The sequence below is a fragment of the Bufo bufo genome, chromosome 2, assembly GCF_905171765.1.
Source record: "Bufo bufo chromosome 2, aBufBuf1.1, whole genome shotgun sequence".
NCBI classification, from domain to species: Eukaryota; Metazoa; Chordata; class Amphibia; order Anura; family Bufonidae; genus Bufo; species Bufo bufo.
In genome coordinates, this window is record NC_053390.1 from 213,594,378 (window position 1) to 213,608,497 (window position 14,120).

At 44.3% G+C, this 14,120-nt stretch overlaps 1 protein-coding gene across 1 annotated transcript in view; it reads left to right on the forward strand.

The window, feature by feature from the left end:
- Positions 1 to 14,120, forward strand: part of SETD1B (SET domain containing 1B, histone lysine methyltransferase) — a 79,786-nt gene that overhangs the window by 20,766 nt on the left and 44,900 nt on the right. Inside the window, exon 6 of the mRNA XM_040416136.1 lies at positions 2,698 to 3,828. Within this exon, the coding sequence (XP_040272070.1) occupies positions 2,698 to 3,828 (1,131 nt within the window). The remainder of the gene's footprint in view (positions 1 to 2,697; positions 3,829 to 14,120) is intronic.

The window sequence follows — 14,120 nt, forward strand, 5'->3', positions numbered from 1 at the left end:
TGCCTGTGGCAGGAGTGGTGTTCAGTTCTGTTATGGTTGGCCCTCATGGGCTTGGTCTGATGGCTTCCATTATTTTTTCTCGTCTCCTCCTACTGCTTTTGCAACGCCTAAGTTCCTCCTGGTGGAGCCTCGGGGTATAGCCCGAGGAGGAGGAGCTCTTTTATATTTGCATAGTTTCCCTCCTACTAATACCTCTAAGCTATACCCATGGTCTGTGTCCCCCAATGGAAAAGACGAGAAAAAGATTTTACAGGTGAGTTTCACAAAAAATCTCCTTTTACGCGACAGGGTACCACTGTATCAGGAAATAAAAGGTATGACAATGCTGCAGTGAGCAGCCCCTACAAGGCTTTGTGCAGGTTTTACAACTGGTTTTCTTGAGGAGACTCCCTTTTAAACCCTCATTCACACAGTCGCTGATTTGGTCAGTGATTTCCATCAATGATTGTGAGCCAAAACCAGGATTAAAGCCTCCATAGAGATAAGTTATAAGGGAAAGATCTGCACCAAAACACTGACGTGTGAATGAGGCATAAAGAGAACCTGTCTCCGCGAAATGCAATCTGCAGACACAGGTTATAGAGCTGGAATGGCTGGAAAAAAATAATTATATATTGTGTGTGTTTTTAATTAGAAGGTACGGCGACACTGGTTGTGGCCGGGATCACAGTGTGGCGCTGATCCCATAGAAATGAATAGGATCCCTGCGCTAGTTGCAAGAAATTCAGCAGTGTTGGTTTCCTTGCCACTGGTGCGGCAATCCCATTAATTTCTGAGAACACCAGTACTCTGCGATGCTGGCCGTGAGAGCTGCCGTGCGACCAGTGTCTCTGTGTAGCCATACCCTTAAAGGGGTTGTCTAACTTCAGTAAATGGCATTTATCATGTATAGAAAGTTAATACAAGCCACTTACTAATGAATTGTTATTGTCCATATTACCTCCTTTGCTGACTGGATAAATTTTCCATCACATTATACACTGCTTGTTTCCAGAGGTTACGACCACCCTGCAATCCAGCAGCTGTGGTTGTGCTTCCACACTGTACAAAAAGGTGCAGGCCTCTCTGGTGGCTGGGACCGTGGCAGTACGCATAGCCCGACACTTTTTCATTATAGTGTGGAAGCACGACTACTACTGATGGATTACAGGGTGGTCGTAATCCCTGAAAAGAAGCAGTGTACAATGAGATGGAAAAGTGAATCAAGCCAGCAAATGAGGCAATATGGACAATTACAATATATTAGTAAATGCATTATATTAACTTTCTCCACATGATAAATACCGTTTGCTTTAAGAAGGTTTGTCAGACCATATGGCGAGGTGAGCTTATGACATCTGTTCACATTGTTGGTTCTGCATGGTGGCTGTTGTAATGGCGTACCCGTGGGTTGGTGGGGCCCAGTGCCATGAGGCCTTAACATTATAACAGGGGTGTTGTTAGTTAGGTTCCTTGGTCTCGTCACCTTTTAGGTACGGTGTTGTGGCAACGAGCCAAATTAGAGTAAAGGCTTGCTCAATAGAGGTTACCTTGACGTGGTGAGTGGGCCTATGCATTTTGATCACAACGTATAAGTAGTACCTCAATAAAGATGTTTATAACTTGTCCTGAGAGAACAGTAGATCAGGATTCAGCAACGTTCGGTACTCCAGCTGCTGTGAAACTACAACTCCCAGCGTGCGTACTTACTCAGCTGTTCTTATAACTCCCATAGAAGTAAAATGAGGATTCTGGGAGTTGTAGTTTCAGAACAGCTGGCATGCCGGTGGTTGCTGAACCCTTCAATAGATCAATGCAGAGATATAGTTTTGTGGGAAAAACATTCAGGAAAACTTGTAATTTATACATTTATATCCCCATCATCCCTGTGACGGAAGGCGTTCAGAAGTGCTATGCGGCTGGAATATAAGTCCTCTCCCCTCCTAGTGTGGGCAGCAGGGGTCCAGACCATGGTCATGGTCCACCAGTTTACTGCCCATGCCTTGGAATAACAGTGATTTTCTCCTCATCTTTCTGCTGTAAATATTCATTGTTTCTATATACTTTCTGCACATGTGGTTGGGAAATCAACAGTAAGTCAACCTAAACATGCCAGGGATTAACCTATATCTATCCTAAGATTAAACTCTAAAGAAAATAGAAGGGCCGAATATATGGACTTAAGTGATCCTTTTCTGCCATCAGTCTTCTATGTTTCTAGTCTTGGCCTTTTTATTTGGCTACATTTAGGCTGTATTTAATCAGCATTAGGGTCCATTCACACGTCCACATCCGTTCCGCAATTTTGCAAAACAGGTGCGGACCCATTCATTTTCAATGGGGCCGGAATGTAATGTCTGCATCCGCATTTGCGGATCCACACTTCCGTTCCACAAAAAAATAGAACATGTCCTATTCTTGTCCGCAATTGCGGACAAGAAAAGGCATTTTCTATGAGAGTGCCGGCAATGTGCGGTCCGCAAAATGCGGAACGCACATTGCCGGTGTCCGTGTTTTGGGGATCCGCAAAACACATACGGACGTGTGAATGGACCCTTATTCCACCTTTACAGAAACGGTATGTGCTGGGTTCACTGAATCCACAGATTCTGTTGGGAAAAGGTTACGAACTGTGATTGCCTGTATTTTATCAGTGAATACTTAATATTAGATTGTTTTATGTAACAATGCTTTTGCGTTTTCTTTTACCTTTGTTAGGTTAATGAAATCGTAAAACGTACGAAAGAAACGAGTGTTAGTGCATCAGTAACCCCAAACAGCAGTACCCCATTTTCCCATGACACAGCCTATTCAAGTTGTCGACAGGATACCCCAAACTCTTACAGCCAGTATACCCCACAATCACAAGGAACACCTCACACCCCACGGCTTGGAACACCTTTTTCGCAGGACTCCAACTACTCAAGTCGACAGTCGACACCAGCATTTCATTATGGGCAGGACTACAAACCAAGAAGGCAAGAATCAAAGTTCACGGACGCTTATAATCGGAGGCCTGGGCACCACTATGTTCACAGGAGCTCTGATCACACGTTTAATGCAACGCGATCTCAGCCAGAGACTTCACAGTTTTCCCACACATCACCGCTGAGCCAGACTGGTTTGTCCTCAGCCTTTATTCCTTACCAAGCATCTTCAGCTTACTCATTACCCGATGAAAATCCATTCCCACAGACATCGAGAGAAGTAGACTTCCGGAGAGCAGCACCACCACCACCACCGCCCCCATCGGAGCCGTTTTCTGACGGTGTATGTAGTTCTGTAAATATTGACTTTGTACCAGTTAAAGAGAAACCAGAGGAACCCCCTCCTCCTGAGCCGGAGTGTGCCATGGAGCAGAAGTTGCCATCTGGTGCTCGAACACCAGAGGGAGGGGAAACGCCAGGGACACCCACTTTGGAAGCTGAAATGCAACACAATAGTTTAGACTCAAGAATTGAAATGCTTTTAAAAGAGCAAAGAACCAAATTACCTTTCCTAAATGAACCAATCTCGGACAATGAGCTGAGGATGGAAGGAAGCCCTATCTCGTCCTCTTCATCCCAGCTTTCACCAATTCCCCCTTACAGCTCCAACTCTCAGTACCAGGATGTCACCCCTTCCTCGCGACCGTCTAGCACTGGTTTAGAGGATATCAGCCCTACTCCTTTGCCAGACTCTGACGACGATGATGATGAGCCAATTTTTGGCACAGCCTCTCTGTGCCAGAGCTCAAGGTCAGGAACTCCCATTGACCAGATGAGTCAGTCTTGCAGGAAAGTGGAAAGCACAGATATGATGGAACAGGTAGCTGGTGATGAAACGCCCGTGTCTGAGAAAATGGAGGAGGTAAGTTCTTTTAGATTTCAAACTTCTCTGTGTATAGACCTTTTGTTTGTCCTGAACTGAAATCTGACATACTTCAGATATGCAATTTATTAATTTAAAATGTCACCAAGTTTTTAACATGTTTTAAAGGGTCACTTCTGTGACAAAGAGGTACTTTTTAAAATGCAAAATACCATTTTTTATTTAGACTTTTTGTCTTTTTTTTTTATTTTGGCTTTTTATTATGCCATTGAAAATTAAATATGGAATATTGTCCTTCTGTAGCAGTCAGCACAGAGGGATAAAACTCCTATGTAGATAGGTAATCCATAGACAGTTTACTGATACTTTGAGGAAAGATGTTACCTGCAATTCTGTATAGAGATATTACTGGTCTATTCCCAGGACAGGTGATCAGTATCAGATCGGTGGGTGTCTGACACCCTGCACCCCCACCCATCAGCTGTTCTGGGCAAGCAGCGGAAACCGTACAATGGACGGAGAAGGAATCACAAGGTCCCATCCACTGTGTAGTAGTCAGGCTGGCGTACCACAGCTCAGCTCCCATTCAAGTGCATGTGTGCCTGTGGCAGAAACAAAACGGACAATAAAACATCAATATCTAGGTCCCGGGAAAAACCCTTTAATCCTCATTATTTATACTAGGTGTGGAAATGGGGTGACAGTATGGTAGCTGTATTGTTCTCTTGATAGGCCTAGATAAAGATGTCCTCAGAAGAGCACTGCACTTATCAACTTAATATGTGATGCTCTAGGGCAGGGGTGCACAACGTTTCCTGGTTGGGGGCCACATTGCCAGACTGAACCAATGACAAGGGCCGAAATTAAAATTTAAAGGTGTATTAACAACTGAAATATTGTACTTATGGCATATTGAACACACATTATATACCATTAATGTCTAGTTACACTTCCAGGACTCCCATCTAATGGGAGAAATACATGAAAAATACATCTGAGCAGCCACAAGACATAGACATGCATGTCTGTTACTAGATGGTTGGGGGCCGCACAGAATGGTATCAAGGGCCGCATGTGGCCCCCGTGCCGCAGGTTGTGCACCCCTGCTCTAGGGCCTTACTCACATGTCCTCGACAAGATAGGCAGTGTTCCGTCTGTGTAGTGTCCATTTTCCTTCTGTGTCAATTTTTTGCCCTCCATGTTGCATCTATATTGCACATGCACGGCTATCATTGCATAGCCTCTCCTTCCATCCATGTTATGCCAATGGTTTTCATTGACCCATAGAGTTCAATGGACGTGTTTGGTCCTCAACATGGATCAAAGTAGTGCATGTTTCCATTGTTTTTCCACTAACCTTGGGGTGTGTGAATAAACATTCATCCACCTCTGGTCAGAGTGAGTGTTTGCCATGCTAAACAAAGGAGAAAATTAAAGGGACAGAACTGGAAGGTGAATACATGGAGCGACTTCAGAAATTATATCCAGAAAACCATGCACCTGCTGTTACCGTATTTTTCGCTTTATAAGATGCACCTAGGTTTTTGAGGAGGAAAATAAGGAAAAAAATATTTTGAACCAAAAGGTGTGCTTTTGGTGGATATTGAACGAATGGTGGTCTGTGGATGATGCACTGTTATGGGGGCATCTGTGGATGATGCACTGTTATGGGGGCATCTGTGGATGATGCACTGTTATGGGGGCATATGTGGATGATGCACTGTTATGGGGGCATATGTGGATGATGCACTGTTATGGGGGCATCTGTGGGTGATGCACTGTTATGGGGGCATCTGTGGGTGATGCACTGTTATGGGGGCATCTGTGGGTGATGCACTGTTATGGGGGCATCTGTGGGTGATGCACTGTTATGGGGGCATCTGTGGGTGATGCACTGTTATGGGGGCATCTGTGGGTGATGCACTGTTATGGGGGCATCTGTGGAGGACACATATATAGCATTTTATACTATTTATGTCATCCACAGATCCCTCCCCATAAGTGTCCCTGTGTAAATAGTGACCCCAATACACCGGGCCTGCACACAGCAGTGTTAATATGTAAAGTGTAGTCATGTAATCCTAATTAAAGTAGCGCAATCCTCTGCAGTAGTACTTACTATCAAATTACCGTAGCAGGCCGGCAGCCTAACGTCACTCACTCTGTCACGCGCCTGCTCCTCCCACTTTATTAATGAAGCAGGAGGAGCAGGCGCAAGCTGCCGGCCAGCCTGCTACTGTAGTTTGATGGTAAGTACTACTGCAGAGGATTGCAATACTTTAATTAGGATTACATGACTACACTTTACATATGAACATTGCTGTGCGGGGAGTAATAGAGTACAGTGACTGCAACGGGCCCCGCCGCGAGTTGCAGTTCTCCAGCCCTTCCTCCCTCCTCGCTGATACATCGCAGGCCGCGCTGTGCAGCATAGCGGTCAGCAATATAAAAATGGCAGCATTCGCTTTATAAGACGCACTGCCATTTTCCCCCAACTTTTGGCGGGAAAAAGTGCATCTTATAAAGCGAAAAATACGGTATTTATTTTAACCACTTCCAGACCAGGCCATTTACCCTCTTGCTGACCAGGCCTAATTTAGCAAATCTGACATGTCACTTTATGTGGTTATAACTTTGGAACGCTTTTACCTATCCAAGCCATTCAGAGACTGTTTTCTCGTGACATATTGTACTTCATGTTAATGGTAAATTTTAGTAAATATGTTTTACCTTTTATTTATAAAAAAAAAATCCCAAAGTTTACGAAAATGTGAAAAAATTCACTGTTTTCTAAATTTTAATCTCAGCTTTTAAGACAGATAGTGATGCCTCATAAAATATTCATAAATAAACATTCCCCATATGTCTACTTTGTTGGTATCATTTTAGTAATGTAATTTATTTTTATTTTTTTAAGGACGTTAGAAGGTTTAGAATTTTAGAAGCAATTTTTGAAAGTTTTAAGAAAATTTCCAAAGTCAGCTTTTTTAACGACCAGTTCAGTTTTGAAGTCACTTTGTGGGGCTTACATGTTGTTAACCCTTTAGGTATTCCACAGGAACTAAAGCAAAATAGAGGTGAAATTTCCAAATGTCATTTTTTTTTTTTTTTTCATGCAACACTTCAAGGGTTAACAACAAAACAAACCTCAATATTTATTACCCTGATTCTGCAGTTTGCAGAAACACCCCATATGTGGTCATATACAGCTGTTTGGGCACACGGCAGGGCACAGAAGGCAAGGAGCGTCATATGGTTTTTGGAGGGCAGATTTTGCTGGAATGGTCTTTGGACACCATGTTGCATTTGAAAAGACCCTGAGGTAACCCCACAGTGAAAACCCCCAAAAAGTGACCACATTCTGTAAACTACACCACCCAAGGAATTTTTAAGGGGTGTAGCGAGCACTTCACTCAACAGGTCTTTCATAGAATTTTTAATACTTGGGTGTGATAATGAAAACGTACTTTTTTTTTTTTTTACAAGAAAATGGTGATTTAGGCCCAAACTTTCTTTTTCACAAAAGATAACCGAAGAATATCCCCTCACAATTTGCTACCCACTTTCTACTGAATACAGTAACACCCCAATTGTGGTCGTAAACTGTTATCTGGGGATACGCCAGGGCTCAGAAGGGAAGGAGCCGGATCTGGATTTTCTAACATGGAATTTTCTGTCATGGTTTTTAAGAGCGATAACTTTTTTTTATTTTTTGTTCAATGAGCTGCGTGAGGGCTTATTTTGTGCGAGACGAGCTGTAGTTTTTATTGGCACCATTTTAGGGTACATTTGGCTTTCTGGTTGCTTTTTATCAAATTTTTTGGGAGGTGATAGGTGTAAGGCTACTTTCACACTAGCGTTCGGGGCTCCGCTTATGAGTTCCGTTTGAAGGCTCTCACAAGCGGCCCCGAACGGATCCGTACTGCCCCAATGCATTCTGAGTGGATGCGGATCCGCTCAGAATGCATCAGTTTGGCACCGTTTGGCCTCCGCTCAGCAGGCGGACACCCGAACGCAGCTTGCAGCGTTTTCGTGTCCGCCTGGCCGTGCGGAGCCAAACGGATCCGTCCAGACTTACAATGCAAGTCAATGGGGACGGATCCGTTTGACGTTGACACAATATGGTGCAATTTCAAACGGATCTGTCCCCCTTTGACTTTCAATGTAAAGTCAGGAGTCCCTATTAATATACCATCAGATCGGAGTTTTCTCCAATCCGATGGTATATTTTAACTTGAAGCGTCCCCATCACCATGGGAACGCCTCTATGTTAGAATATACCATCGGATTTGAGTTACATCGTGAAACTCAGTTCCGACAGTATATTCTAAACACAGAAGCGTTCCCATGGTGATGGGGACGCTTCAAGTTAGAATATACTGAGAACTGTGTACATGACTGCCCCCTGCTGCCTGGCAGATGCTGCCAGGCAGCAGGGGGCAGACCCCCCCCCCCCCCCCCCCCCCCTCCTGTATTTAACTTATTGGTGGCCAGTGCGGGCCCCCCCTCCCTCCCCAGTATTAATTAGAACCAGTGCGGCCCCCCTCACTCTATATTCATCGGTGGTCAGTGCGGATTCCCAGTATTAAATATGACCAGTGCGGCCTCCCCCTCCCTCCCCAGTATTAAATATGACCAGTGCGGCCTCCCTCTCCCTCCCTCCCCAGTATTAAATATGACCAGTACGGCCTCCCCCTCCCTCCCTCCCTCCCCAGTATTAAATATGACCAGTGCGGCCTCCCCCTCCCTCTATATTCATTGGTGGCCCGGCCAGTGCGGATTCCAAGTATTGTGACCAGTGCAGCCTCCCCTCTCCCCCCCCCCCCCCTAATTAAAATCACTCCCCCCCCATCATTGGTGGCAGCGGAGAGTACCGATCGGAGTCCCAGTTTAAATCGCTGGGGCTCCGATCGGTTACCATGGCAGCCAAGACGCTATTGCAGTCTTGGCTGCCATGGTTACTTAGCAACAAATAGAAGCATTATACTTACCTGAAGAGCTGCGATGTCTGTGTCCGGCCGGGAGCTCCTCCTACTGGTAAGTGAAAGGTCTGTGCGGCGCATTGCACTGCAGATGCTGCCAGGCAGCAGGGGGCAGTCAAGTCATGTACACAGTTCTCAGTATATTCTAACTTGAAGCGTCCCCATCACCATGGGAACGCTTCTGTGTTTAGAATATACTGTCGGATCTGAGTTTTCCGAAGTGAAAAATCAGATCTGAAATAAACAGTTATGCAAACGGATCCGTTCTGAACGGACACAAGCGTTTGCATTATAGGAGCGGATCCGTCTGTGCAGACACCAGACGGATCCGCTCCTAACGCAAGTGTGAAAGTAGCCTAAGCTGTTTTGGTGTAAATATTATATTTTTTTTTTTAAACACCGTTCACTTGATAGGGTAGATCGTTAAATTACAGACGCAACGATACCAAATATATATATATATATATATATATATATATATTTATTACACTAAGAAAAAACAGCAGCACTTGTTAGTAAAATCAGGTGCAAAAATCCTCAGACCATGGGCACGACGGTCATCAGGAGGTGCTGTTCCGTTTACCTTGTCGTCTGGTAGGTGGGCCCGACATATTTTTTGATCAATAATATGCGCTAAGAGCTTCTTCACTGCTTATCAGTAAGTATTCGAGTCATGTATTTGACCCTGTTCACACATTCACCTGTTCACTCAGTCTTAGTGCATTTAGTGGTGTGTTGCTACTTTGTTTGCTATATATATATATATATATATATATATATATATATATATATATATATATATATATATATATATAATGTGTATATATATTTTTTTTTACTTTACGTTTTACACAATAAAAACATTTTTAGAAAAAATCATGTTTTTGTGTTGCCATTTTCTTACAGCCATATTTTTTTATTTTTCTGGCTATAGTTTTGTGTGAGGGCTTGTTTTTTGCTAGAGGAGGTGATGTTTTTATTGCTACTATTGCGGGGTACATACGACTTTTTGATTGATATTATGTTTTTTGGGAGGTAAGCTCACAAAAAAAATGTGCTTTGGCGCAATGTTTATTTATTTTTATACAGCATTCACCTGATGGGGTAGATCATATGATATTATTTTAGAGCCGGTCGTTGCAAACGCGGTGATACCAAATATGTCTATTTTATTTCTTCTTTTTTTAACACATAACGGATTTGGGGGAGGAATTTTTTTTAAAATGTGAAACCTTTTTATTTTTTTATTTTTAACTATTGATTTCTCCTGTAACTGAGGCTGACATAGTAGCCCCAGTTACAGGGGGAATACGCCACCCAGAGAGGCTGTACAGCCTCAGTGCAGGGCTGATCAAGGTCTGTGGAATACCTGACAGCTCCTGCACTCCCCCGGCCCCGGCGGTCACACGACCACCGGGCCGGGACAGGAAGCGGCAGATCGCTTCCTGATCTATATACATTGCGCTCCTTCAGCGCTGTGTATACCGCGATCTAGAAGGCAGGGGCACCCAGGAACGGTCCCTGCCTTCTCTCTGGGGTGGCCTGCTGTCATTGACAGCGGGCCCCCCCGCTCAGCAGCTGCACGATAAGTGTGCAGCTGCCATCTCTGAAAGGACGTTCCAGAACATCCATTCAGAGATAATCCCGACCGCCCAGGAAATTTATAGTCAATGGGTGGTCAGGAAGTGGTTAACTAAAAAGTACATAGATTATCCAGGTATAAGTTAAGAAGTGATTAAAAAATGTTGATAGAAGGGTCGGAATTTAACTTTGCTGAAGTCAGGTTTCCTGATGTATATTGTTTTTCATAGAGTTGGGATTTAAAGAAGTACTCTACATTAATATATACAGGTGAAACTCGAAAAATTAGAATATCGTGCATTTCAGTAATGCAACTTAAAAGGTGAAACTAACATATGAGAGACTCATTACATGCAAAGTGAGATATTTCAAGCCTTTATTTGTTATAATTTGGATGATTATGGCTTATAGCTTATGAAACCCCAAAGTCACAATTTTGAGGTACCCTTGGCTCAGGGGGTATGGATTAATTAGCTGACTAGAGTGTGACACTTTGAGACTAAAATATTGAACCTTTTCACAAAATTCTAATTTTAAGGCTACTTTCACACTAGCGTTCGGGGCTCCGCTTGTGAGCTCCGTTTGAAGAGTCTCACAAGCGGCCCCGAACGCATCCGTACTGCCCTAATGCATTCTGAGTGGATGCGGATCCGCTCAGAATGCATCAGTCTGGCAGCGTTCAGCCTCCGCTCAGCAAGCGGACACCCGAACGCTGCTTGCATTTTTGCATATATATGTGTATATATCTAATATATAAAACTGAGTTTATGCTTGTGTGTGTATGTCCGCCGAAGGAATCTGCACCGTCACATTTACAATCACGAAATTTGGCACACGGGTACATCAGGTGTCCGGGAAGGTTTTAGGGTACATCAGGTCTCCGCTCTCTAGGACGTACCGTTCCTGAGATATTCCCAAAAAATGCATTAGCCAATAGAAGCTTGGTCACATGACCCCTATCAGCCTATAGAAGCTCGCAGGTCCTCCAGCCTTCACATACAGTTTTACTCCAGGTTTCCATAACAACTGAGCCATTTATTTTCACTGCTCTAGGTGAGCTTTAAGAAAATCTGTCACCAGGATAATTGCTATTGAAGTAAAGCCATGGCCTAATAGCACTTAGTACCTTATTTCAAGATGTGCCTTTGTTCCAGCAATAGATGTTTTTATGCTCTGAAAATCCAGTTTATTTGGTATGCAAATGAGCCAGTAAGGTGCCCAGAGGGGCGTCACTCTTGCAGGAAGGAGCCCAGACATTCCCCCTGCCACAATGTGTCCACCTTCAAAAGACTTAAAACCCCGCCCCCAGGTCCAGCTAAGCCACGCCCCTTCCTACTCCTGAGCCGACGGGGATTGAAAAAATGAAGGTAAAAATCAACTTCTGTCAGCTGCAGGGGTGGGAGGGAGGGTGACGTTCTCCCTGCAGCTTACACTCAGTGAGCTGTTGAAAAGGATACGCCCCTGAACCTGTTAGGCCACGCCCCCTCCACTCCTCAGCTGACTGAAATTGAAAAAATAAAGTTAGAAATTCACTTTTAGGTCCCACTAAGCCACGCCCCTGATCAGACTAGACCACGCCCCCTCCACTCCTCAGCTGACAGGGATTGAAAAAATGAAGGTAAAATTCAACTTCTGTCAGCTGCAGGGGTGGGATGGAGGGTGACTTTCTCCCTGCAGATCACACTCAGACAATACAGTGCTGCTGTCTTAGGCCTCTTTCACACGGGCGTTGCGGGAAAATGTGCGGGTGCGTTGCGGGAACACCCTAGATTTTTCCGCGCGAGTGCAAAACATTGTACATTGAACATTGTTCATCATTAACCTCTTAAGGACATAGGGCGTACAGGTACGCCCTTGTGCCCTGGTACTTAAGGACACAGGGCGTACATGTACGCCCTGTGTATTTTCGATCACTGCCGTGCGGCTGGCAGTGATCAGAACCCGGTGCCTGCTCAAATCATTGAGCAGGCACCTAGGCTAAATGCGCGGGGGGGTCCCGTGACCCCCCCATGTCGGCGATCGCGGCAAACCGCAGGTCAATTCAGACCTGCGGTTTGCTGCGATTTCTGAAGTTTCTGGTCCCCGCAGTCCCTGACCGCGGGGATCAGAAACTTTATATGCCTAAAAAAAAAGTTTTATTCACCCCCCCCCCCCTGCACCCCCGAATGATTTTTATGGTGGCGGGAGGTGCAGGGGGAGGGTTGCGGGCGGTGTGGGCGGTGCGGGAGGCGGGCGGTGCGGCAGGCGGGATCGCGATCCCCCGCCCGCCTCCCCTTGTATAATCGTTGGTGTCTAGTGGGGATACCAGGGCGCCAGCTCATTGCTGGCACCCTGGTATAAACGGCTGACATCTGCGATGCGATGTCAGCCGTTTAACCCTTTCCATACAGCGGTCCGTACGGACCGCTGTATGGAAAAGGTTAACAGCGCAGGGAGCTCCCTCCCTCTCCCATCGGGGGGCTGCTGTGCCTTTGCAGCCCCCCGATGGGGAGGGAGAGAGCCCCCCGAGAGATCCCCTCCTTACCCTTCCCCGTCTGCGAAGTTCTGAGCAGACGGGGAAGGTTCCCATGGCAACAGGACGCCTCTCAGGCGTCCTGCTGTCCATGGTGCTGAACAGATCTGTGCTGAAAGGCATAGATCTGTTCAGTGTAAGTAAAATACAGTACAGAACAATATATATTGTACTGTACTGTATTATTCAGACATCAGACCCACTGGATCTTCAAGAACCAAGTGGGTCTGGGTCAAAAAAAAGTGAATAAAAGTGAAAAAAAAGTAAAAATCAAAAAACACATTTATCACTGATAAAAAATTAAAAAAATAAAATTCCCTACACATGTTTGGTATCGCCGCGTCCGTAACGACCTGATCTATAAAACGGTCATGTTACTTTACCCGAACGGTGAACACCATAAAAATAAAAAACTATGATGAAATTGAAATTTTGCCCACCTTACTTCCCAAAAAAGGTAATAAAAGTGATCAAAAAAGTCGCATGTACGCCAAAATTGTAACAATCAAACCGTCATCGCATCCCGCAAAAATCATACCCTACCCAAGATAATCGCCCAAAAACTGAAAAAACTATGGCTCTTAGACTATGGAGACACTAAAACATGATTTTTTTTGTTTCAAAAATGAAATCATTGTGTAAAACTTACATAAATAAAAAAAAAGTATACATATTAGGTATCGCCGCGTCCGTATCGCCCGGCTCTATAAAAATATCACATGATCTAACCCCTCAGATGACCACCGTAAAAAAATAAAAATAAAAACTGTGTAAAAAAAGCCATTTTTTGTCATCTTACGTCACAAAAAGTGTAATAGCAAGCAATCAAAAAGTCATATGCACCCCAAAATAGATGCCAATCAAACCGTCATCTCATCCCGCAAAAAATGAGACCCTACTTAAGATAATCGCCCAAAAACTGAAAAAACTATGGCTCTTAGACTATGGAGACACTAAAACATTTTTTTGGTTTTAAAAATGAAATCATTGTGTAAAACTTACATAAATAAAAAAAATTGTATACATATTAGGTATCGCCGCGTCCGTGACAACCTGCTCTATAAAATTACCACATGATCTAACCTGTCAGATGAATGTTGTAAATAACAAAAAAAAAACTGTGCCAAAAAAGCTATTTCTTGTTACCTTGCCGCACAAAAAGTGTAATATAGAGCAACCAAAAATCATATGTACCCTAAACTAGTACCAACAAAACTGCCACCCTATCCCGTAGTTTCTAAAATGGGGTCACTTTT